General features: G+C 39.5%; 1 protein-coding gene across 5 annotated transcripts; it reads left to right on the top strand.

The window, feature by feature from the left end:
* Window positions 1-2937: 2937 nt before the first annotated feature.
* ZNF197 (zinc finger protein 197) lies at window positions 2938-25535 on the top strand. Of its 5 annotated transcripts, XM_017955514.3 has the most exons (7): window positions 2955-3062; window positions 6981-7451; window positions 8722-8854; window positions 8970-9129; window positions 9738-9829; window positions 10104-10230; window positions 18951-25535. In XM_017955514.3, the coding sequence occupies exons 5-7, from the start codon at window positions 9797-9799 to the stop codon at window positions 21269-21271; spliced, it is 2481 nt and encodes an 826-aa protein (XP_017811003.1). In that variant the 5' UTR covers window positions 2955-3062; window positions 6981-7451; window positions 8722-8854; window positions 8970-9129; window positions 9738-9796; the 3' UTR covers window positions 21272-25535. The 5 variants fall into 5 exon arrangements, with proteins under 5 accessions (XP_009199285.1, XP_003894621.1, XP_017811003.1 ...); XM_009201021.4 differs by lacking the exon at window positions 8722-8854 and having other exon boundaries at window positions 2938-3062; window positions 23536-25535; XM_003894572.4 differs by lacking the exon at window positions 8722-8854 and having other exon boundaries at window positions 2953-3062.
* Window positions 25536-25600: the final 65 nt, after the last annotated feature.

Here is a 25600-nt window from a genome sequence, read left to right as displayed (position 1 = left end):
TCCTCTGCTTCCAGCCTCTTCTCATATGCCTATCTCAAAACCATTTATTTCTTGTTTGCTTGTTTTTTTTCCTCTGTACATTTGGGAATTCTAATTACCAGGAATGTGTGTGTATCTAAAACAAAGGCTATGTGTTGTATTATACCACTATCTCAGAGCTCTGGCCCACTTTAAACAGGTTTTGTATAGTTCCACCTTGGTCAAAGATAGGGTGTTCCTTTCTATCACCATCATTCCACAAGGTTACCAAGTCTTTCATCTTTGGGGAGAGGTTAGGGTGCTTCAAGTTCTCTGTCAGATGGGCAGAATCTCAGGGCACAAACTGAGTGACAAAACTGAGGCTCTGGGCTGGCCACTGGCAATTGGTAGTCCTTACTAGCTGACAACTCTTTGGTGACATGCTTCCAGGCCATTGCTTAGTAGGAGTGCGAATGATTACAGGCTCACTGGTCAGTGGTTCATAGTATAGTTGGTCATTTTGGCTCCTCCCATTCCTTTCTTCTTTCTCAGCAAGGCAAGAATGTTTTTCACCTTACTAAAGACTTCTAATGGCCTAACTCACTACAGTCTTTGTCCCTTTTTTTTCCAGTCCCATAGTGTGTAACTCTTGTCTACCTAGGTAGGGCAGGGGAGGAGAAGGGAGCCTTGGTTTACAAGTAAAATTATAATTTAGTGTGGGGCAATCACATTGATCAATATTTCAAAATCTACTCATTCATGCTTTGAAACCCATAAAGTACTATTTCCTTCTCTTTCTACTTGATTGGTGGCTGCTTCTCAGTCTCCTTTGTTGGGTCCTCCTTACCCTTTTTGATGTCATCCCTCCAGGATGGCTAGATAGTAGAAAAGAAAGTTGGCTGGCACAGTGGCTCACACCTGTAATCCTAGCACTTTGGAAGGCCGAGGCAGATGGATTGCCTGAGCTCAGGAGTTTGAGACCAGCCTGGATAACACGGTGAAACCCCATCTCTACTAAAATACAAAAAATTAGCTGGGCATGGTGGCATGCACCTGTAATCCCAGCTACTCAGGAGGCTGAGACGAGAATCACTTGAACCCGGGAGGTGGAGGTTGTAGTGAGCTGAGACTGGGCCACTGCACTCCAGCCTGGGCGACAGAGTGAGACTCCATCCAAAAAAAAAAAAAAAAAGAGAGAAAGAAAATAAAGTTTTATTCACATCAGTTTACAAACTCGGAGAGATAGTCTCTGGCTTGAACTGAAAGTGGTGCTCTCTCTAAAGAACAAAGAGAAGGTTAGAGATTTTACAAAAAAGAGGAATGTTACATATTGCTCTTTGAGAAAGTCCATTGGCACTAATAAGGGTGTGGGAAGCTGGCAAGCTCCAATTGGTGAGCAACTGCAGTGGGCAAAATTAGTCCCAGAGTTGCAGCAAGTTATCTCAGAAGCTATAGATAAAACTGGTTTGGGCTTATAATAAACAATTTCGGCAGTCAAGCTTACAGAGAATAACATTCCTGGAGCAATGTTTTGTACCCTGAGTGCTTCCCCCAGCTAATTTCTTGACTTTGTTTTATTAGATACAACAAGAATGACCCAATTCTTATGATCAGCTTTCACATTTCTTAGCATTTACCACCACCTGACACATTTTTATATTTGTTTTCTGTTTACCCCACTAGAAATGTAAGCTCCATGAGAACAGAGACTTTACCACTTTATTTATGTCCTTAGTGCCCAGAACAGTATTTGGCACATGGCAAGTACTCAGTAGTTGAATGAATGAATGAATGAATCAATCAATCAATCAATCAATCAAGGCTGAAGTTTAAGTATGTTGTTTAATGAATGCCAGGAGAGAACATAAAGAAATAAACAGAATAAGCCTGGCATGGTGGCTCACACCTGTAATTCCAGCACTTTGGAAGGCCGAGGTGGGTGGATCACCAGAGGTCAGGAGTTGGAGACCAGCCTGGCCAACATGGTGAAACCCCGTCTCTACTAAAAATACAAAAAATTAGTCAGGCATGGTGGCACGTGTCTGTAATCCCAGCTGCTCAGGAGGCTGAGGCAGGAGAATCGCTTGAACCTGGGAGGTGGAAGTTGCAGTGAGCCAAGACTGCGCCACTGCACTCCAGCCTGGGAAACAAAAGCGAAACTCCATCTCAAAAAAAAAAAAAAAAGACATAAACAGAATAACAAGAACCTTGCTCATTCAATAAACATTCATCTACGACCTATGTGGCTTCAGCTTTGTACTAGGTGCTAAATACATGGGATCCATGCAGACATGGCCTTTGCCCTGTTGGAGACTTGTTCCAACCATAGTCCCATATAGGGGTGTCAATTCCAGAAGTCCAAACCTAAGAGACTGAAGACCAAAGAGAGGATCAGAGTTCCAGTTTCCTTTATACATACCTCACTTTACCCAGGGTGATGGACAGCTAGAATAACCTCCTCTTTCAGGGGAGAGATGTCCCTACCATTTGCACATTACCTTGCACCTTCAACTTGATTACTATTTAATATCATAGCTCCAATATGTCATCATGTGCGCAAGAGATACACCACAGTAAGCGAATTCACAAGAGGGTGATTTATAAGCCATGTTATTATTCATTATGAGAAATAATGTTATGAGAACTGCATAGGTTCAAGAAGAGACCAGAAAAGTCACCTACTAGATCATTCAGACATGAAGGTTACTCCGTATCAACCTCAATTGAAATGCAAATCAAAACAGAAATGTCCAACTCTCTTAGGAGGCAACAAGCATCCTGAGACCCTGGGTCCTGTCTTTCATCTCTGCACCCTTCCGGTCTGAAACAGCGGCCAGTTCTTGTTTGATGTAAGGAATAGTAGTACCCAAGGGCTCAGGAGTTCCGCCTCTCTTCTCCAGCTCTAGGAAAAGAAACGAACCATAGAGATGTGGCTTCCTAGAGATCCGGGATGAGGGGGGCGGTGCAACCGGAAGTCGCAGTATCCTCGGCTCGGCCATTATTCTGTGCCTCGGCTGCCGCAAGGGCTAGTTCCTGTGTCATCTCCTAGCGGCCTGGCGCCGAGGCGGCGGTACCCAAGGCTGGAGCCGCAGCGGGAGACCCCGGTGAGCGGGGTGGGCTCGAGGGCGGGTGGGCGTGCAGGGAAGGCGACCCGGGACGCGGGCCTGAGCTTGCTGGGACTGCACAGCCCTCGGTAGCCCTTCCCGGGCCCTGACCCCCGGCACGGTCCGTCCCCAGCTCCGTGTTGGGGGTCGACGTCGTGGCCTCGGCTGGGCACGCAGCCGGCCCGGAGGAGGTACTGAGGACAGCAGCTCCGAGTCTGTGTGTGTCTGTGGACGAGTGCTCCTGTCTAACGGACTCCACTGGCGCTTTGAGAAGAGCTGCCTCAGCAGCCTGCGCCCCCAGCTCAGGCCTTTCCGCTCTTCCTCAGTTTTCTCTGAGGCTAATGCACAGAAACATTCTGAGGCTTCCCTATACCCATGGCGCCCAGACTCCTGAGGACGGATTTTTGTTTGTTTTAAGGGATGGAACAATTTTAGTTTTTTTAGTCTTTTAGTTTTGTAATATAATGGTATTTAAAAATCAAACTTGAAACCACCCATACTACCATTACTTCAGGCAATACATTTTCACCCAAAGTACTAAGACCGTAAACTCAGAATAAATGCTGGCCTTACACGCGCGCACACACACCCACACACCCACACACACACACGCACACTCATTGCCAACCTGTCAGCGACGATTGTTACTGGTTTTCTCTTTTTGCAGCTTGCCAGATTAAAGCTTTGTCGTGGACTGGTGTTTGGAAACCGTTGTTTTAGAACAGTTGTTGTTTGGGTTTCATAAGTCTCTTCGTAGATGGAATTGTTTTGGACTTCTGGAATTAGAATCCCTGAATTCAGAATTTGCTCCCATATCTCAACTAGCTAAGTGGCTTTGAGTGGATTCGCTCCTCTGATCCTTTTGTTCTTTTCAACTTCTGCCTTGAAAACCTTTTGTGAGACGCAAATAAAATGTATGTTTAAGAATTTGTTATTTTTATGTTATTTGAAAATTATTCGAAATTCTTTTTTAAAATTCCTTTCCATTACCCCCAGATCAGTTACCAAGGACTGCCAAGTTTTTCTCAATTATCTTATCCGTACTGGGGGATGAGTAAGTTCCTACTTCGTTTAGAACTTAAGTCATGTGTTTATTACAAAAACCTAACTGATCTTTCTTGATATCCAGTCCTCTCACCCCCACCATTCCTCACTAATAGAATCCTGACACAACTAGACTCTCCTCATGCTCAGAGTGGAATAGGTCTTTCTAATTTTGGTACAATACCCAGAAGTCGTAAAAGATTGACTGCATGGCAAAAAACACTTTAAGCAAAGTCACATGGCACATATAGTCACAAAGACACTTGACAAACTGAGAAAAATTTGCAGCTGCCATTGTAAACAGAGGACTAGTTTTCCTGTGATAAAAGTGTGTACAAATTAACAAGACCCAATACCTCAATAGAAACATGAGCAAAATATATGAATAGTTACTTCAAAAAATATACAAGTGACTCAATGTATTAATTCATTCAAAATGGAAGTTAAAAATTTGGCAAAGAGCACACAACTTTCAGAACCGTATTGGTGAAAGTGAGGAAAGGCACCATACAACTGTTTTTGATGGAGGTATAAATTATAAATTGGTAGAATCCTAATGAGGTCAAATTGGTAGTATCAGAATTATACATGCATATACATTTTGACTCAGCAATTCTGTTTCAAGGAATTTTTCTTATATATGCCTACACACATCCAAACTGATTTATGCCCAGGATTATTCATGATAATATTGTTGGTAATAAGAAATGGTTGAAAACTACCCAAACAAACCATCAGTGCTGGCATGAATAAATTATGATACATCTATGCATCCATAAAAATGTGGAGAAGGACTGTGTATTGACAGGAAATATCTCTAAGACATGGTATTATTGAGAAGAGGAAAATGTAGCATGTCATTCATGGTGTCCTACCATTTGTGAAAATAAGGGAACTAGATAACGATATATGTACACACACATATGCAGAAATAACTGGAAAGATAAGAAGCTAACGGAGAAGGAAACTTTACACAGTATTCATTTTATAATTTTAAATTTTGAACCAAGCGAATATATTACTATTTTTAAAAGTAAGGAAAAATGTAAAACCTTTTTAATGCTTAAATGTAAGTAAAACTGCTGCACTTACAGGACAGGATCATCTCCTCAGAATACTGCCTCTCAAGAGCAGTAGTTAGAATTTAACTTCTGTTTACCTCTCTGCTCTACTCCTACACTCTTGCCTCTGAAGTTCACTTTCCTTCTCTGGTCTTCCTTCACAGAGTTATGTGTCCTCCCTTGCTTTTGAAAATAGAGTTTCTTTCTTCCTGGAATGGTTTTCCTCATAGTCCAATGATCCTTTTATTTTTCCTTAAAAGCCCAGTCCAAAATTACCTTTCATGGCTGGGTGCAGTGGCTCACGCCTGTAATCCCAGCACTTTGGGAGGCTGAGGCGGGCAGATCACGAGGTTAAGAAATTGAGACCATCCTGGCCAACATTGCGAAACCCCATCTCTACCAAAAATACAAAAATTACCTGGGCATGGTGGTGCGAGCCTGTAGTCCCAGCTGCCTGGGAGGCTGAGACAGGAAAATTGCTTGAACCCATGAAGCAGAGGTTGCTTTGAGCCGGGATCACGCCACTGTACTCCAGCCTGGGTGAGAGAGTGAGACTCCATCTCAAAAAAAAAAAAAAAAAAAAATTACCTTTCATGAATCCTTTCTGTAGTTTTATGTTCTCCTATTACTTGTACTTAAACATTATATTGAAATTATGTTTATATTTCTGACTCCCCTATTTGTTATAAGCAAGCTGTCTTTAAGGGTCTATGTGTTCCAATAAAGAGGATGCTTTCATATGCTTTCTGATGGTGATGTAACTATTATAACCTTAAAAGCTTAAAAATGTTTGTACCCTTTAGCCCAACAATTTTCTCCTAAGAGTTTATCCTGAAGAAATAAGCAGAGATGTAACTAAAAATTTGTTAGCAAGGATAGCCATTGTGACCTTATTAATAATTAGGGAAAGTTAGAATTAATCTATGATAATTAAATTGTGATAAGGACATAGTTCAGAATAATAGCAGTGATTGTTTTCTGGTTTTGTGTGTTTTCTGGTTTTATAAATTTTTGGTTTTATAATTAGAAAAATGTGTTCTTTCTAAAGAACAGATGACTTCTAGAGAGCAAGTCTAAGTTCTGTATAATAAAACCTTATTCATATTTATCCATCTATGGGACTAGATGTGAAAGGAAAAGAAAAAATGGGAAATTTATCCAAATATTTTGATTAACAGAATGAACAATTTTCAGAGAATTAAAGGCATATAAAGCAAAACTACACAGAACTTAATTCATCCTTTCTTTGTTAATTGAGGAGGTAGTTAGGATTTTATCTCATATGTATCATGATTAATGATTACTTGTTAACTCTGCGGAACACAGGAAAGAGTGCTAGTTACGGAAGGGTAATAAGCAACATTTAAACCCATATACCAGGCACTGTTCAAAAACTTGAAATGTATTATACATCAAATTCTCATCACAACCCCAAGAGGTAGGGACTGTTACTATCCCTATTTTACAGGTTAAGAAACTAAGGTTCAGAAGTGAGGTACTTGTTCCAGGTTGCACAGGAGTAGTCAGGTGCTCATTGTTAGAGTGGTAAAGAGTCTATTGTAATTAGATGAAGGGATCCTATGAATAAAGACCAAAGGAAGTACATATGTTTGGTTTCAGCAGTCGTGCAGGTAACATGAGTGTTTGTGTCCCAGAGCCTTAGGCAGGGGGTTTCTGTCAGAGGAAGCACTCTCTAGAACCTGGAACCTTGTACTGACAAAGGTTCTCTCTATTATGGGGAGCTGACTGGGGCCTGTAAAGCTCAGTTGTTTCTCTGGGCTAACTTTAACAATGATTTCTTGAGATCTTGTAGATGATACTCTCCAAGCTCTAAGGAAGAAGTCAAGCATTAAGGAGACCTGGACTGGAGAGGAGCCTTTTTCAAAAAACAACAATGACAAGAGAAAATTGGGCCCACAATGCTCTGAGACAAGAGGGCCTTGTGAAGGGGAAGGATGATACCTGGAAATGGGGAACCAGCTTCCAAGGAAGCAGCTCCTCTGTTTGGGAGACCTCCCACCTACACTTTAGACAATTACGTTACCATGAGACATCTGGACCCCAGGAGGCCCTGAGCCGGCTCAGGGAACTCTGTCGCCGGTGGCTGAGACCAGAAGCACGCACCAAGGCACAGATCCTGGAGCTGCTGGTGCTGGAGCAGTTTCTGAGCATCCTGCCTGGGGAGATTCGGACCTGGGTACAGCTCCATCACCCTGGAAGTGGCGAGGAGGCTGTGGCCCTGGTAGAGGAGCTGCAGAAAGACCTTGATGGACCAGCAATACAAGTGAGAAAGGCAGAGAGGGGCGATGGGTGTTGGGATGAAAGGAAGGAAAGAATTGAGGCTGGGCTAGAGGGTGATCCTGTGATTTTCATTAAAAATTAATAGCACACTAGCAACCCTAACGATAATTAAAGCAGGCCCATGAGTATTCAGACCATAGAATATGTCTGTAGAGAAACGGGTTTATGTTGAGGTCTTTGGGTCCAACTCAGAAGCAGCATAAAAACATTGACTCTGTTTTGTCCCCTGGGTAATACTTGCTAATGCTGAGTTTGGATCAAGAACCTGAAGAAGAAATGTTGAAAAGTTTTTCCCTAAACAGAAGCCTATGTATTGTTTCTATAATTCTGTTTGGAATGGTAATGAACACCTAGAGTATAAAAGGCAATAGCAGGCCAGGCACAGTGGCTCATGTCTGTAATCCCAGCACTTTGGGAGGCTGAAGTGGGAGGATCACTTGAGGCCAGGAGTTCAAGACCAGCCTGGACAACATGGGAAGACCCCATCTCTACAAAAAAATTAAAAATTAGCCAGGTGTATTGGCGAGTGCCTGAACTTCCAGCTACTTAGAAGGCTGAGGTGGGAGGATCACTTGAACCCAGGAGGTTGAGGCAGCAGTGAGCTATGATTATACCATTGCCCTCCAGCCTGGGTGATAGAGTGAGATCGTGTCTTTAAATACATACATACATACATAAAATGGCAGTAGTATAACAAGAATGAAGCTTTCCAAATCTTGGTAAGATCTCTTGTGTGCCCTACCAGGGATCTGCAAGCCAAGGGACTGCGCTAAGATATTTGCTTCTGATAAGATTTATATCCTTGACCATTAGATTGGAATCTTAATATAGCATCTCATGTGTGTGAGATTTCTTTCTGTACATCTGTAGCTCACTAAAAACATTTCTGTATAAGACATCTGAATCATAACCCAAACTTGGGTGTGGCACTAAGGATGGGCCTGTTTGTTTTAATCATAATGTGGAAAATTTTAGAGCTATATATTTCATTGCAAATTACTAATACATCGTCATTTGAGAGAGAAGGAAACTGAGGCAGACGTCTAGCTGGCCTCAAAACCCAAGTGCCTTGGTGCCAATTTTAGTGTTAGTTGTATTTGAGCACAAAGGGTTAGGTAAAGGGGTCAATAAGCAGATGGTAAATAAGTAGAAGAGATGTGACTGAAGTCCAGTCTAAAACTAAGTCTGAAGCTAAAATCCATGCTCTTAATTACTGCTTATTACTTCCCATTCCCTCCTTAACCCACACCCAGGTCTGGCTTCTGTTCCCACCGTTCTGTACAGTCTCCTCTGGGAGAGGTCACCAGTGCCATGAGTGGGGCTCGAGGGCAGCTCCATTGTTCTCAATGCAAAGCTTTACTGCTGTTTTGATGCTCCATACTTGAGGTGGGTCTCTCTGATCTCACAGGTCTAGATTGTGGGCAGAAAGAGGTCCACAGTGCTTAGGTGAGTCCATTTTCTTAAGGAACAAGAAGAACCAGCTTATTTTACTTGTTTCCAGGTTCCAGTCCTTGTCCAGGATCAGGACACTCTCCAGAAGGCGGTGAGTGCCCCAGGAACAACACTTCCTCCTGTACTTCCTGGCAGCCACATAGCAGCTGAAATTTGCCCGCATCCTCCTACTGACCTAGTGGCATTCAACCTCCAGGATCCTCAGCATGGTATTTACTCAGTGCTCTGGGCTTTGGGCTGTTCCAGGACCCTTTCTGTGGCTCATCCCCCTACCTCTGGGAAGTTGCTTCCTCTACTACCCTGTCTAGGAATCTCTTACAGTGCCAATTTCTTTCTGCTGTTCCTGCTGTTCTCTTTTTCTTTCTTGGGCCCCTCTGATCTTGTATCCACTCTTTTTGTTTGTTTGTTTGTTTTTTTGAGACGGAGTTTCGCTCTGTCGCCCAGGCTGGAGTGCAATGGCGCGATCTCAATCTTGATCTCGGCTCACTGCAACCTCTGCCTCCCAGGTTCAAGCCATTCTCCTGCCTCAGCCTCCCGAGTAGCTGGGACTACAGGCACGCACCACCACGCCCAGCTAATTTTTTTGTATTTTTAATAGAGACAGGGTTTCACCATGTTTGCCAGGATAGTCTCAATCTCTTGACCTCGTGATCCTCCTGCCTCGGCTTCCCAAAGTGCTGGGATTACAGACGTGAGCCACTGCGCCCAGCCTTGTATCCATTCTTATTCCTACTCTTTTTGTTATTCCACCTCTGCAAGTGGGGGTCACTCAGAAAAAGTTTGTAGGTCCCATATGCAGCTTTTTCTCCTTCCTCAGATTCTCCTGCCCCTGAAGCTTCTGCCCTTTCCCAGGAAGAGAACCCAAGAAATCAATTAATGGCACTTATGCTCCTAACAGCCCAGCCCCAGGTAAGGTTTGCATCCTCTTTCCTTCCCAACTGCACAGCCTAACTGGCTGAAGTGCCCTCTCTCATCCTTGTCCTTCGATGTCCAGTCAGTTCCCATTTCTAAATCAAGGTCTATGCTATTGGAGGACAGACTTTACATGTGATCTCCTTATGTCTCCCTGATGTCTATTGTGCACTCACGGCCTCACAGTGTATTCCTTCACCAGAAGTGAAGGGAACCTTTCCACAGGCAACTTCGTGGGCATTGGTAATCTCACACACACCTGTTATTTCAGGAGTTGGTGATGTTCGAGGAGGTGTCAGTATGCTTCACTTCAGAGGAATGGGCATGTCTGGGCCCAATCCAGAGGGCCTTGTACTGGGATGTGATGCTGGAGAATTATGGAAATGTGACCTCTCTAGGTAAGGACTCTTCTTTCTGTGATGCTTACCTTTATTTTCCCTTTATTTGTTTTCTGATTATAAAAGTAGCATATACTTATTTTGGAAAACACCAAATATTACAAAGAAGAAAAAAAACCTTCCTTAACATCGCTATTTCCAGATAACTATTATCATTTTGATATATTACCTTTCTGTTTTTTCTATGTGTTTGAGGGATTTTTTACATTGTTCAAATGTGTGTGTTTGTGTGTCTGTGTACAGTTTGATAGCTTGCTTTCCTTGTGTGTGTTCTCACATGTTACAAACTCTTTGCAGTTATTATCTATATTGGCTATATGATTTATACCATAATTCAGTCAGCCATTTCCTTATTTTGAATAATTGCTATAATAATCATCTGTCTCTGTGCCTAAGGCCTTCTAAAATGTTTTATTATTTTTAGAGGTACAATTACTGGGCATAAGTGTTTGAATGGCTTTAAGGCTCTTGCTTCATATTGCCAAATTCCTTTCTGTAGCGATCCCTGTTCTCTCTGTTCTTAGCAGTAATGTACAAGAACACTCCTTTTGCTCTGCCTTCATTTGTACTGAGTAATCCCACAATTCTAAATTGTTGCTAATATAATTTTAAAATTATATATTCTAAAATAGATTTATTTGATAAATAATAAAAGAATATTTAAAAAATTTTTGTTAGCCATTTTTGCTTCCAGCAAACATTAAATACCTATCGTGGTACAGCTGTGAAAATGATGTGATTCTGCCCTTAAATAGCTTACGATGGTTTAGGAGTTTATTACAGGAATATTAAATATGCAAGGCAGAGTAAAATAATTGGTACAAGAGTGGCATAAAACTGGTGTGATGGAAATGCAGAAAACAGGGCAATAAGTTTCATTCCTGGGGATTAGGAAAGGCCATAAAAGAGGTAGCATTTATACTAGAACTTGAAGAAAAGTGTAGAATTCTGTTTGGAGAAATCAACATTCAGAATTGGGTAATCAGTCACAGGAACTAATTTTGACTGAAATACAGATTTAAAGTATCAGTTTAAATGGCTGCAGAGTATTGCATGGTCCGTGTATCATGCTTTACTTTGACAGCTTTATGATTCTGAATGTTTCTATTCAAGAACATTACATAACATTCCATTTTTTCTGTACTGCCTTTGTATGTGTCAGGCATGTTTTAAAATCGTCTAGATCTTGCATATTTCTGGTAATATTTATTCTTTGGAATTGGAGTCTTTTCTGATATTTTCTAATTGTCATTTGCATATATGAAAGTACTGGTTTTTTGTATATTAATTTTGTACCTAGCAACTTTATTATTTTATTGTCTTTAATAATTTATACTGTATATTTTCACACTTTTGAGACTGTATCCTTTAGTATCTCAGCAGTGGCAGTGGTGGGTCAAACAGTCTGTAGATTTTATACTTTGATACATATTCGCAAATTATTTTCTACCAATGATACTTGAATTAAACTCCCGCAGAAAGAGCACACAGGAAAGCCAATTTCCCCTGGATATGCTCATGATTTGGTCAGTCTTTTAATTAAATCTTTGCTAGGTAGATAAAGAATACCATCTTTTGTTTGTTTGTTTTTCATGTTTTCATTATTAGTGTGATTGAAGTCTCTTCATATGTTTACTCGTCATTTTACTCCTATTCATACACTTGCTATATATAGAACTACTGCTAATGCTTTGCCAGTTGTTGCATATGTTTTTCCCATTTGTTTGCCTTTCAATATTATTAATTTTTTTTTAAGCCTTAGAAAACCTTTTATGTTGTCAAACTTAGGAGTATTTTCCTGTATGGTCTTACTGGTCTTTTTCCTCATAAAATTATTTTTTAAACCCACCTGTATTTTCTTTTTTTTTTTTTTTTTTTGAGATGGAGTTTCACTTGTTGGCCAGGCTGTAGTGCAATGGCACGATCTCAGCTCACTGCAACCTCTGCCTCCTGGGTTAAAGCGATTATCCTGCCTCAGCCTCCCAAGTAGCGGAGATTACAGGTGCGCACTACCACACCCAGCTAATTTTTATATTTTTAGTAGAGACAGGGTTTCTTTAGGTTGGCCAGGCTGGTCTCAAACTCCTGACCTCAGGTGATACGCCTGCCTCGGCCTCCCAAAGTGCTGGGATTATAGGCATGAACCACCGTGCTCAGCTAATTTTTGTATTTTTAGTAGAGACAGGGTTTTGCCATGTTGGCCAGGCTGGTCTTAAACTCCTGACCTCAGGTGATCCACCTGCCTCAGCCTCCCAAAGTGCTGGGATTACAGGTGTGAGCCACCGTGCCCAGCTGTATTTTCTTAAGATATTTTTATCATTTTATTTTGATATTTAAGCTTTAATCCATCTTGATATTTATCAATTTATCTTGATATATAGAATGACGTAGACATCTCGTGGAGGGGTTTTGTTGTTTTTGAGATGGCAGTCTCACTACGCTGCCCAGGCTGGCCTCAAACTTTTGGCCTCAAGCAAACCTCCCACCCTAGCCTCCCAAGTAGCTGGGACTCTAGGTATGCACCACCCTCCTAGCTTGTTTTTTAACCCAAGTGGCTTTCAGTAGTTCCAAAGGTATTTATTCGGTAATCAATCTTTTCTAAAAATTTTAAAATAGACTATATGGATTAATTGGCTAATTTTATGAAACATACTCACTGTGGACCCATACCTCATGCTGTACACTAAAATAAATTCCAGATAGGTCTAAGAGTTAAACTAAAAAAAAATAAAATAAAATAATGTAGTTGCTTGATTATTCCAGCTCTTTGAAGAAAAAGAAAAGAAAAAGAAACTTGAACGTACTTTAATAAATTTTTAAAAAAAGCGTGCACTTCAATGTTGGGGCTTTGGGCAAGCTGATGCCCAGTGTTTATTTCCACTGACTTAGTAACTCTGATTTGAGGGGATACATTAAAGAAATGGTTCAAAAAGAGGAAATAAAAGTCATATGTCTGCTTTCTACCTCTATAGATTTGTGTATTTGAAACATTTCATATAAATGGAATCATGCAATATGTGGTCATTTGTGATTGGCTTCCTTTACTTAGCATAGTGTTTTAAGGCTCATCCATGTTGTATCAGGTATCAGTTCTTTATTCCTTTTTATTGCCAGATATTCCATTGAATGGATATATCTCCATTTATCAGTTGATGAACACTTAGGTACTTCCACTTTTGGTCCATTATGAATAATGCTGCTGTGAACATTTGTGTACAATTTTTTGTGTGGATATAAGTTTTCATTTCTACCTAGGAGTAGAATTGCTAGGTCTTATGATAACTCTGTATTTAATCATTTGAGGAACTTCCAGACTGTTTTCCAAAGCAATTGCACCATTTTACACTCCTACCAGCAGTGTATAAGGGTTCCAGTTTCTCTACATCATCCCTAACACTTGATATTATCTGTCTTTTTTATTTTAACTATCCTAGTGGGTTTGAAATGATATCTCACTGTGGTTTTGATGTGCATTTCCCCGATGGTTAGTGATGTCGAGCAACTTTTTATGTTCTTATTGACTATATGTATGTCTTTGGAGAAAACTGTCTATTCACATTCTTTGTCTATATTTTAACTGGGTTATGTGTCTTTTTATTACTAAGTTGTAAGAGTTCTTTATATATTCCATATATAAGTCCCTTAACAGATATATGACTTATAAATATATTCTCCCATTCTGTGGGGCCTTGCCCTGTTGCCCAGGCTGGAGTGTAGTGGTGCGATCATAGCTTATTGCAGCCTTGAACTCCTGGGCTCAAGTGATCCTCTCACCTCAGCCTCCTGAGTAGCTGGGATTACAAATGCACCCCATCAGCCTGGCTAATTTTAAAATTTTTTGTAGAGACAGAATCTTACTGTGTTGCCCAAGCTGGTCTTGAACTCCTGGCCTCAAGCGATCTTCCTGCCTCAGCCTCCCCAAGTGCTGGCATTATAGGCATGAGCCACTGGGCCTGGTGACTTTTCCCTTACTTGATGGTATCCTTTCAAGGACAAAGTCATTAATTTTGATGAGTTCCAGTTTGTTTGTTTTTTTTCTTTTGTTGCTTCTGCTTTTGGTGTCCTATTTAAGAAATCGTCACTAATCTAGGGCCGGGAAGATTTATGTCTATGTTTTCTTTTAAGTTTTAGCTCTTACATTTCAGTCTTTTATCCATTTTGAGTTAATTTTTGTATATAGTATGAGATAAGGATCCATCTTCATTCTTTTGCATATGGCACCATTTATCCTAGGCACCATTTGTTGAAAAGACTGCGCTTTCCCTATTGCATTGTTTTGGCACCCTTTTAAAAAAAACCAGTTGATTATAAATATGAGGGTTTATTTCTAAAGTCTCAATTCTAGTCCTTTGATCTATATGTCTACCCTTATGTCAGTATCACCCTCTCTTACTATTTTGGCTTCATAGTACATTTTGAAATAAAAACGTGTGAGTCCTCCAATTATGTTCTTTTTCAAGATTGTTTTAGCTACTCTAGGTCTCTTGACTTTCCATCTAATTTTGATATCAGCTGGTCAATATCTTTGAAGAAACAAGCTGAGATTTTGATGGGGATTGCAATGAATCTGTAGATCAATTTGAGGAGTACTGCCATTTATTAATGTTAAATCTTTTAATCTTTGAACATGAGGTTTCTTTCCATTTATTTAAGCCGTGAGCTTCTTTCAATAATGTTTTGTAGTTTTCAGAATATAAGTTTTTCACTTCTTTTGTTAAATTTATCCTGATCTTGTTTCTGAGACTATTATTAATGTTTTATTAATTTCCTTTGTGGATTATTTAATACTAATGGATAGAAATACCTTTTTTTTTTTTTTTTTTAAATGAGATGGGATTTTATACGTTTCTGAGGCTGACCTTGAGCTCCTGGGCTCAAGCATTCCTCAGCCTAAACCTACTGAGTAGCTGGGACTACAGGTGTCTGCCACCATGTCAGACTGATTTTTATATGTTGAGCTTGTATCCTGCAATCTTGCTGTACTTATTTATTAGTTTTAATAGTTTTTTAGTGATTTCTAAGGATTGTCTATATGCAAGATTTTGTCATCTGCAAATAGAGATAATTTTACTTCTTCCTTTACAATCTGGATGCCTTTTCTTTCTTTCTCTTACGTAATTGATCTGGCTAGAACCTCCAGTACATGTTGACTAGAAGTGGCAAGAGCAGATAGCCTTTTCTTGTTCTCAGAGAGAACCCATTCAGTCTTCCACCATGAAATATAATTTATTTTAATTTTTTTCAACAGGGTCTTACTCTGTTGCCCAGGCTAAAGTGCAGTGGCGTGATCACGGCTCACTACATCCTCAACTTCCTGGGCTGAAGTAATCCTCCTAATCCTCTTATCTCAGCCTCCCACATATCTGGGACCACAGGCACACACCAAGCTAATTATTTGTTTTTATTTTTATTTTATTTTTTTCTGTAGAGACAGTGGCTCACCATGTTCCCCAAGCTGGTCTCAAACTCTCGGCCTCAAGTGATCCACCTACCTTGGCTCGCCAAAGCACTGGGATTACAGGCATGAGCCACTGTGCCTGGCCAGAAATCCCTTTCTATTCCTACTTTGTTGAGTGTTTTTATCACTATGGAGTGTTTTATCTATTGACATGATGATGTGGTTTTTGTTTTTCATTTTGTTGATATGGTGTATTACATTAATTGGTTTCCTAGTATTATACCAACATTATTTTCCTGTGATAAATCTCACCTGGTCATGGTGTATAATTCTTTTTATGTCCTGCTAGATTTGGTTAGTTAGCATTTTGTTGAGGATTTTTATGTTTGTATTCATAAGCTATATTTATCTATAGTTCTCTTTTTTGTGATGGTTATGTCTGGTTTTGCTATCAGGGCAATACCAGCTTCATAGAATTCGTTGGGAAATGTTTCTGTTTATTGGAAGAATTTGTGAAGAAATGGTATCCTTTTAAGGTTTGGTAGAATTTGCCAGTGAAGCAACCTGGGCCTGGGCTTTTTGTGTGTGGGCAGGAGGTGGGGGTAATTTTTTTTTTTTTAATTACTGATTCAGTTTCTTTCCCTGCTGTAGACCTACTCAGATTTTCCTTTTTTTCTTGAGTCAGTTTTAGTAGTTTGTGGCTTTCTAGGAATTTGCCTATTTCTTCTAAGTTGTCTTAATTTATTGGCACAGTATCATTGGTAGTATCGTTTATACTCCTTTTTATTTTTTTAAGATCAATGTTAATGTCCAGAGAGTGACTTTAGAGCTTAGTTTTAAAGGGTATAGGTACAGGATTGGATGGTGACTTGGAAAGAGGAAGAGCAATTCAGGAAGAGGAAAGGACACGGGCAGTGATAGGCAAGAAATGACATGTTTGGGCAGCTGCATGTAGTTCACTGTGGCTACAGTCTAGGGGCGTAAGAGGTACTGACATTAATAGATACCAGAAAAATAGGCAGTGGGTGAAGATATCCCTTTGACTCCACTGGTTATTTCTGCTTTGTCCTGTAGGCAATGAAGAGTTAGGTGTTTTGAGCAGGTAAGTGACATGATCAAATTTACATATTGGAAAGATCATTGACAGAAGGTACGCATGAATTGGAGCAGATGGAAGGTGGGGAGTGTTAGAGGTAGGAAAGCCTGTGTCTTTTTCTTGCAGGCTTCATTCACCAAACTTTATGGAAAGTAACCAGCTCCCTCTATCATTCTGACATTTTTCTACAAAGTCTTAAAAAGCTCAAGAGGCCCATATATTAAATAGTTTAACCCGCTAATTAGCTACTGATATAAGAGTTCCTAATTTCTTAACCATTTTCCATCTCAGTTTAACTACTTGTAACACTTCATTTCCTTAAAGCTTGTTTCATTATATAGAAGCAGCTCCCCCTCTCCACCAGCATTCTTCTTGTCTTTGTTTTTCGTTTGTTTTGTTCTTGTTTTGTTTTGTTTTGAGATGGAGTCTTGCTCTGTCACCCAGGCTGGAATGCAGTGGTGTGATCTCGACTCACTGCAACCTCCACCTCCCCAGTTCAAGTGATTCTCCTGCCTCAGCCTCCTGAGTAGCTGGGATTACAGGTGTGCACTACCATGCCCAGCCAATTTTTGTATTTTTAGTAGAGACAGGGTTTCACCATGTTGGCCAGGCTGTTCTCAAACTCCTGACCTTAAGTGATCCGCCCTCCTCAGCCTCCCAGAGTACTGGAATTACAGGCATGATCCACCGTGCCCAGCCTCTCCTTATGTTTGAAACCTCACTGTGAATAAGGAAACTGAAGTACCAGCATTGGATAGGCCTAAGACACATACCCAGCCCTGCAGCCAGGTGGTGTGGGTAGTGTGATTGGCAGTCCTGCCTGAGTCCTACAGAGAAGGGCAGTTGAGATGAGATATGAGGGCCTGACCTAAGAATGTCTGTAGTTCAAGTTAATATTTATTGGATCTTTGCCATCCTCATTGTCTCATAAACTTAAAGAAATGTATAATGAAATAAAATGGCTGCACTCTTATCTTCTCTCGCTGTTTAGATAGAAGAAAAGTATTGTTATGCAAAGAGAAGATGATGTTACTGTTATTCACATAACTTTACTTACTAGACAGTTTGGGGGAACTGGCTCATAATTTCTCTCACACTTGGGTAGTTTGAAAGTAAACTTCCATGCCGGGCGCGTTGGCTGAAGCCTGTAATCCCAGCACTTTGGGAGGCCGAGACGGGCGGATCACGAGGTCAGGAGATTGAGACCATCCTGGCTAACACAGTGAAACCCCGTCTCTACTAAAAAATACAAAAAATAGCCGGGCGAAGTGGTGGGCGCCTGTAGTCCCAGCTACTCAGGAGGCTGAGGCAGGAGAATGGCGCAAACCCGGGAGGCGGAGCTTGCAGGGAGCTGAGATCCGGCCACTGCACTCCAGCCTGGGCGACAGTGTGAGACTCCGTCTCAAAAAAAAAAAAAAAAGTGAACTTTCAAAACATTTTCATACTGTTTGTATTTTAAAATATTTGAGACTATTGGAGTAGATAGGAACCTTGGAGATTAGTTCAGCCTCATCATTTTACAGATGTTTTCATACTTTTATTCTATTTTCCCTTTTCTTTCTGTATTTCTTCTTTTATGTTTTATGTGTAATTAAGGGAGTTCATAACGGACCTTTTTAAAATGAATTTTAAATTTTCCATTTCTTAATTTTAAACGGAGTAGGAGTTATATATAAATTCTAAGGATTAAGTTGCTTTTCGATGGATTTCTTTTCTGTTGGTTAATTGCTTTCAACCAGTTAAAAAGTATTCATGCCTTTGACTTTTCAAAAATTAAAAATTGCCTTTCAGAGCCCTTACATATATTTTCCTTCCCTTAAAGTTTCCATCTTTCTAACATGAAGAAAATAAAAAAGAAAGTTACTTGTAATACAAATGGTTCTTGCTCTTCTATCCAAGTTCCTTAGATATGAACCACCTCCATAAGATCCTATGTTTTCTCTCTGGTTTTCCTTGCTTCTGTTTTCTCAGCATTATTTGTATTTTTCCATCTGCTTCCTGAAGACAAAGCACTTAAAAATGTCTCAACCTGAGTTGTATGTTAATCCATTTACAACATCTTGTCAGTGTAGCATTATTCTTTGTACCTTCATTTAATGAAAAGTTTCTCCTTTTTGTATACATATTAAAGTGTGCCTTCCTAGAATGTTTTAAAGTCATTTGAAGATCCTATTCTTCCAAACACAGGGACATGGTAACATTTGCATTTTTAATTCCTTTTACCAGAATGGGAGACCATGACTGAGAATGAGGAGGTGACATCAAAGCCAAGTAGTTCTCAAAGAGCAGACTCTCATAAAGGAACATCAAAAAGACTTCAAGGAAGTGTTCCCCAGGTCCTTGATTTTGAAGAAGAGTGTGAATGGCAAGTTTTGGCAAGTCAGTGGGGAAATGAAACAGATGAAAGGGCAGATACAGTGAAGAAAGGTTCCCTGTGTGAACGAGACAAGAAGAAAAGGACTCCACCAGAGAAACAAGGCCAAAAGTGGAAGGAATTTGGAGACAGCTTGACTTTCAGTTCAGCTATTTCTGAAACTTTAATAGGTACTGAAGGAAAGAAGTTTTATAAATGTGATATATGTTGTAAGCATTTTAATAAAATCTCCCATCTTATAAACCATCGGAGAATCCACACTGGTGAGAAACCTCATAAATGTAAGGAATGTGGAAAAGGCTTTATTCAGCGTTCGAGCCTTCTAATGCATTTACGGAACCATTCAGGGGAGAAACCTTATAAATGTAATGAATGTGGGAAAGCATTTTCTCAAAGTGCTTACCTTCTAAACCATCAGAGGATCCACACTGGGGAGAAACCTTATAAGTGTAAAGAGTGTGGAAAGGGCTTCTATAGACACTCAGGCCTAATTATACATCTAAGGCGCCATTCAGGGGAGAGACCTTATAAGTGTAATGAATGTGGGAAAGTTTTCTCTCAGAATGCTTACCTCATTGACCATCAGAGGCTCCACAAAGGGGAAGAACCTTATAAATGTAACAAGTGTCAGAAAGCTTTCATTCTGAAGAAGAGCCTCATTCTGCACCAGAGAATCCACTCTGGGGAAAAACCCTATAAATGTGATGAATGTGGAAAGACCTTTGCTCAGACCACTTACCTTATTGACCATCAGCGACTCCACAGTGCAGAGAACCCTTACAAGTGTAAAGAATGTGGAAAAGTTTTCATTCGAAGTAAAAGCCTCCTCTTACATCAGAGAGTCCACACAGAAAAGAAAACCTTTGGTTGTAAAAAGTGTGGGAAGATTTTCAGTTCTAAGTCAAACTTCCTTGACCATAAGAGGATGCACAGCAGAGAGAAACCTTATAAATGCACTGAATGTGGGAAAGCCTTTACTCAAAGTGCTTACCTTTTTGACCACCAGAGACTCCACAATGGGGAGAAGCCCTATGAATGTAATGAATGTGGGAAAGTTTTTATTCTGAAGAAGAGCCTCATTTTACATCAAAGGTTCCACACTGGAGAGAATCTCTATGAATGTAAAGATTGTGGCAAGGTCTTCGGTTCAAACAGAAACCTCATTGACCATGAGAGACTCCACAATGGGGAGAAGCCATATGAATGTCAAGAGTGTGGGAAAACCTTTATTATGAGCAAAAGTTTTATGGTCCATCAGAAACTCCATACACAAGAGAAAGCCTACAAATGTGAAGATTGTGGGAAGGCTTTCAGTTACAATTCAAGCCTGCTTGTGCATCGGAGAATCCACACTGGAGAAAAACCCTTTGAATGTGGTGAGTGTGGAAGAGCTTTCAGTTCAAACAGAAACCTCATTGAGCATAAGAGAATCCACAGTGGTGAGAAACCCTATGAGTGTGATGAGTGTGGCAAATGCTTCATTCTGAAGAAAAGCCTCATTGGACATCAGAGAATTCACACGAGGGAAAAATCTTATAAATGTAATGACTGTGGGAAAGTCTTCAGTTACCGCTCAAACCTTATAGCCCATCAGAGGATCCACACTGGCGAGAAGCCCTATGCATGCAATGAGTGTGGAAAAGGTTTTACCTACAACAGAAACCTAATTGAACATCAAAGAATTCACAGTGGAGAAAAAACCTACGAATGTCTTATATGTAGGAAAGTCCTTACCTCTAGTAGAAATCTTATGGTACATCAAAGAATCCACACTGGAGAGAAACCTTATAAATGTAATGAGTGTGGAAAAGACTTTAGTCAGAATAAAAACCTTGTTGTACATCAGAGAATGCACACTGGGGAAAAACCTTATGAGTGTGAGAAGTGTAGGAAATCCTTTACTTCTAAGAGGAATTTAGTTGGCCACCAGAGAATTCACACAGGGGAGAAACCCTATGGGTGTAATGATTGTAGTAAAGTTTTTAGGCAAAGAAAAAACCTTACTGTACATCAGAAAATCCACACAGATGAAAAACCTTGTGAATGTGATGTGTCTGAAAAAGAATTCTGTCAGACCTCCAGCATTCATCTTCAACAGAAAATCCATACCATTGAGGAATTGTCTTGGCTACAAAACACCCATGAGTCCAAGATTGAGATTCAGAAAATCTAGTGTCATATATAAAATGGAATAGAATCCCTGCCTACTTAAGTAACTGTTGGACAAATGATATATATTTCTTCTAAGAAAAAAAGTTTATTATTTACTCTTTAATAGACAAATGAGTAGCATATAGAAGAAAGTTAATAGGCCGGGCGTGGTGGCTCACACCTGTAATCTCAGCAGTTTGGGAGGCCGAAGTGAGTGGATCACCTGAGGTCAGGATTTCGAGCCCAGCCTGACCAACATAGTGAAACCCCGTCTCTACTAAAATACAAAAATTATCCAGGCATGGGGGCACATGCCTGTAATCCCAGCTACTCAGGAGGCTGAGGCAGGAGAATCACTTGAACCCAGGAGGGCGGAGGTTGCAGTGAGCTGAGAGCATGCTATTGCACTCCAGCCTGGGCAACAAAAGCAAAACTCTGTCTGAAAAAAGAAAAGAAAGTTCATCCCAACTTTCAAGTCTACAAAAACATAATTCAAATCTAATAACATAGTTGTAAATGACAGCAACAATATCTTTGTATTAAAAAGTAGACATGGGCTGGGTGCAGTGGGTTACTCCTGTAGTCCCAGGACTTTGGGAGGCTGAGGTGGGAAGATCACTTGAGCCCAGGAGTTGGAGACAAACTTGGGCAACACAGGGAGACCCATCTTTAGTAAATAAAAATAAATTTATTAATAAAATTAAAAATTTAATCATAAAAAGTAGACATTGGTTTTTAAAATGTGTATAGTATGCATTTTAAAGATAGCGTCACTGCTATAGAAAACCTGAAGGCAGTATGATCCAGAATGGTCAGGTGTGGAGTTGAGTGGACAAGAGTCTGCTGATGAGGACAACCTAAGAAGAGCACTGGATTTGGAATCAGAAGACCTACCTTTGATTCCTGGCTTTCCCTTAATGGCCATGTGATGTTATTAAGTCAGCCCTAAAGCCTCAGTTTCCTGTCAAATGTTGACATGATACCTACCTCACAGGGTTGTTGTGAGGGTTACATGAAAGGATCTTTGTGAAAGTGCTTTTTGAAATCATTCAGTTGTCAATAAAGTTGGATAAAAGAGGTTATGGTCAAAGTTTAAAACATGGGATCACGTAAGTTTGTGTATTAAGTCAATATTAGAATGAGGGGGATTCTATGAACCTAAAAGATGCTCATTTTTGTAAGAGGAAGTATGGTGAATAGCTAACTGGAATTTAGTGCTGTAAGAATAATTTTTTAAATTTACCTTTAAAAATAAGGGAGTTAATAGATTATATATCTAGTTTATGTGTATGGAAAAAAATGTTATGGCCAGCCATTAACCGTGATGCTAAGGAAAACAATTTATTTTCCAGCTTTTGAATTTGAAACTTAACAGATGTTGAGTGTTAAAATGGAAGGGCAGTGGTACCCTGCTTTCCCTATCCAGAGGGAAAAAAATCCTTGACCGAGCAGTTGAGCTGATGATCCCCGCCACAGTCATTGTCAATTCTAATCAATATTTCATCATTGCTGTCAAATGATAGCCTGTTACTCATGAAACAGCATTCTGTCCCAGCACTAAATTTACTGGGTCATAAATTTTTCTTACGGAGCCAAGCTCTTCACTGGTTAAGCCAATGCAGTCAGTGCCCATTAACCCCTGTGAACCATTCTGTGTCCTTGAGTACATTTGTAGGTTTTAACTCAGTCTATATTTTTGAGTTGGTAATTTTTATGTTGTAATTCTCAAAGTTCTGTTTCTGTAGCTGGACTGTGAATAATACCTGAATATGAAGATTATGTTTTTTAATAATGTCAGAGTGGTATTTTGATTATCATAAATGTTACTAATTCAACCCCACAGTCCTTGGGGGCTGGTTCCTCATTAGAATGAAAGGTAACCAAGAGTGAAAACTGGAAGGGGCCTAAGGCTTAAAATCTTAAGACCTGGATGTGGGTCACGTTTTGCCATCTGCCTCAGAAAAAAATCTCTTCAGTTCTTGGAGCCTTGAATTCCTCATCTGTCAAACAGGAGGAAGAATATCTACCTCACAAAGTTCTTATGAGATAATGAATATGAAAATGCTTCATCTATGTTGTAGAAGAATCACCCCAGCTTATATAATAATTGCAAAGGACATATGTAGTTTAATAGTAGAGACTGCTGTCATTTGCCTCTTCAGCAAGTAACAAAATGTAACATTGCTTAGATTGAGACAGCCCACATAATGTGCCACCTCCTGTGATGTAATAAGCTGAAAAATGTTCAACCTGAATTTCATTAAGCTTCTTGGACCTCATTGCCAGGTTACAGGAAATACAGGAGGCAGAGGAACAAATAAAAGACACCATGAGAAACAAATCCAGAACATGGAATATTGTATAAGAAAGCTGCCCTGGATTCTTCTTCAAAATATGATGATGATGAAAAAGAGAGGGGACTGAAAATTGTTCAAGCTGTCTGAGTCTACTGTGAGTTTATTATACCGTTCTCTGCTTTTGTGTATGTATGAAAATTTCCATATGAAAGGTATAAAACATGGATGAGGAGGCTTGTTTTTAAAAGATGATACTAAAGAGCCATTAGATACTAAGAACCAGAAATAGACTCACATAAATGGCCAATTGATTTTTGACAGGGGCAAAAGCAATTCAATGGAGGAGGGATAGCCTTTTCAGCAAATACTGTTGGAGCAATTGGATATCCATAGGCAGTAAACCAACAACTTCAGGACCCAGGACTGAGCTAAGAAGGCTCAGATGACTCAAAAGCATGCTCCTTGGAAGGAAAAAAAAAATGTTAAATTGGACTTCATCAAAATTAAGATAATTTGCTCTGTAAGAGACATTTTTACAAAGATGAAAAGATATTACAGGTTGGGAGAAAATATCTGCAAATCATATCCAACAAAGGATTTGTATGTAAACTACATAAAGAACTTTCAAAATTTAACAGTAATAAGTAAATACAATTAGAAAATAAAAGACATTTCACTGAAGTATACATAGCAAATAAGCAAATGAAAAAATGTTCAACATCATTAGGCATGAGGGAAATGCAAAGCAAAATCATGAGATATCACCACATTCCTATCAGAATAGCTAACTTTTTTTTTTTTATTAATGGTGGTAACTGCTGGCAAGGATGCAGAGAAACAGGATCTGATACTGTTTCTCTGGAAATGTAAAATGGTATAGCCACTCTGGAATATAATTTGGCAGTTTCTTGTAAAACCAAACATGTGTATGTCATACCTCAGGAATTGCACTCCTGAGCATTTATCCCAGAGAAATGAAGACTTGCGTTCACACAAAAACGTGTATATGAATGCTCATAGCAGCTTTATTTGTAATGGTCAAAACCTGTAGGCAACCCATATATCCTTCCTTAGATGGTTAAAACAAATTGTGGTTTATGTATTACCATGGAATACTTGTTACTCTGCAATAAAATTGACTGACTTATTGATATCCGTAACAACTCAAATAAATTTCAAGAAAATTAATGCTGAGTGAAAACAATCACAAAAGGCCATATTGTGTATGAAAATATTCATATAACATTCTCAAAATGATAAAACTATAGAGATGAAAAATGGATTAATGGTTGCCAAAGGTTAGGGATGGTGGGAGGGAAAATGGGGAGAGGGTTGGATGTAACTATAAAGAGGTAGCACCAGGAAAGTCTTGATGGTGATGAAACACTAGTGTATCTTGATTGTAGTGATGGTTAAACAAATCTGTATGTGCTAAAAATGACAAAAGTATACACACATACTGTACCAATGTTGATTTCCTTTTTCATATTATGTAAGATGTAACCATGAGGGGAAAGTGGGTGAAGGGTGCTATCTTTGCATCTTCCTGTGAATCTATCATTTCAAAATAAAAAGTAAAAACCAACAATGACAACCAAAACCCAAACCTAAAGAGCCATAACCAAATAAAGTGTGTGAAACTGATTTGAAAAAAAAGTTACACATGTTTTAAGACAATTGGGAAATTTGAATATGATTGGTTATTAGATGGTATTAGGGAATTTTTGTTAATTTTCTTACCTGTGACGGTGATGGTAGTTTGAAGAATATTCTTAATCTTAAGAGATGCATGTTGAAGTATTTGGAATTAATGTTCTGATGTTTACAACTTAAAAAAAAAAAAAAGATTTTAAGTACGTATTGAGAGATCAGGCCAACATAGCAAAATGTTCGTTGTTGAGTCCAGATGGAAAATACGGGTATTCAATGTGCCATACTTTCAACTTTTATGTACTCTGATATTTTCAAAATAAAATATTTGAGGGGAAATTATCAGGGCTTTTTACAGATTAATGCTGTGTAGCTTCAGGCTCTTGGGTGCGCGCCTCGCCTGA

This window comes from Papio anubis, chromosome 2, assembly GCF_008728515.1.
Source record: "Papio anubis isolate 15944 chromosome 2, Panubis1.0, whole genome shotgun sequence".
Classification (NCBI taxonomy): domain Eukaryota; kingdom Metazoa; phylum Chordata; class Mammalia; order Primates; family Cercopithecidae; genus Papio; species Papio anubis.
Note: the sequence above shows the minus strand (reverse complement) of the source record. Positions and strands in the feature narration are given on the sequence as shown.

What these genes read in the sequence shown, in the direction of transcription:
- ZNF197 (XM_003894572.4), top strand. Translation starts at nt 7,062, where the DNA reads ATGACAAGAGAAAATTGGGCCCACAATGCTCTGAGACAAGAGGGCCTT. An exon ending in CCTCCAGGATCCTCAGCATG is followed by an intron (nt 9,130 to 9,737) that starts GTATTTACTCAG and finishes CTCCTTCCTCAG; the next exon opens with ATTCTCCTGCCCCTGAAGCT. An exon ending in TCCTAACAGCCCAGCCCCAG is followed by an intron (nt 9,830 to 10,103) that starts GTAAGGTTTGCA and finishes CTGTTATTTCAG; the next exon opens with GAGTTGGTGATGTTCGAGGA.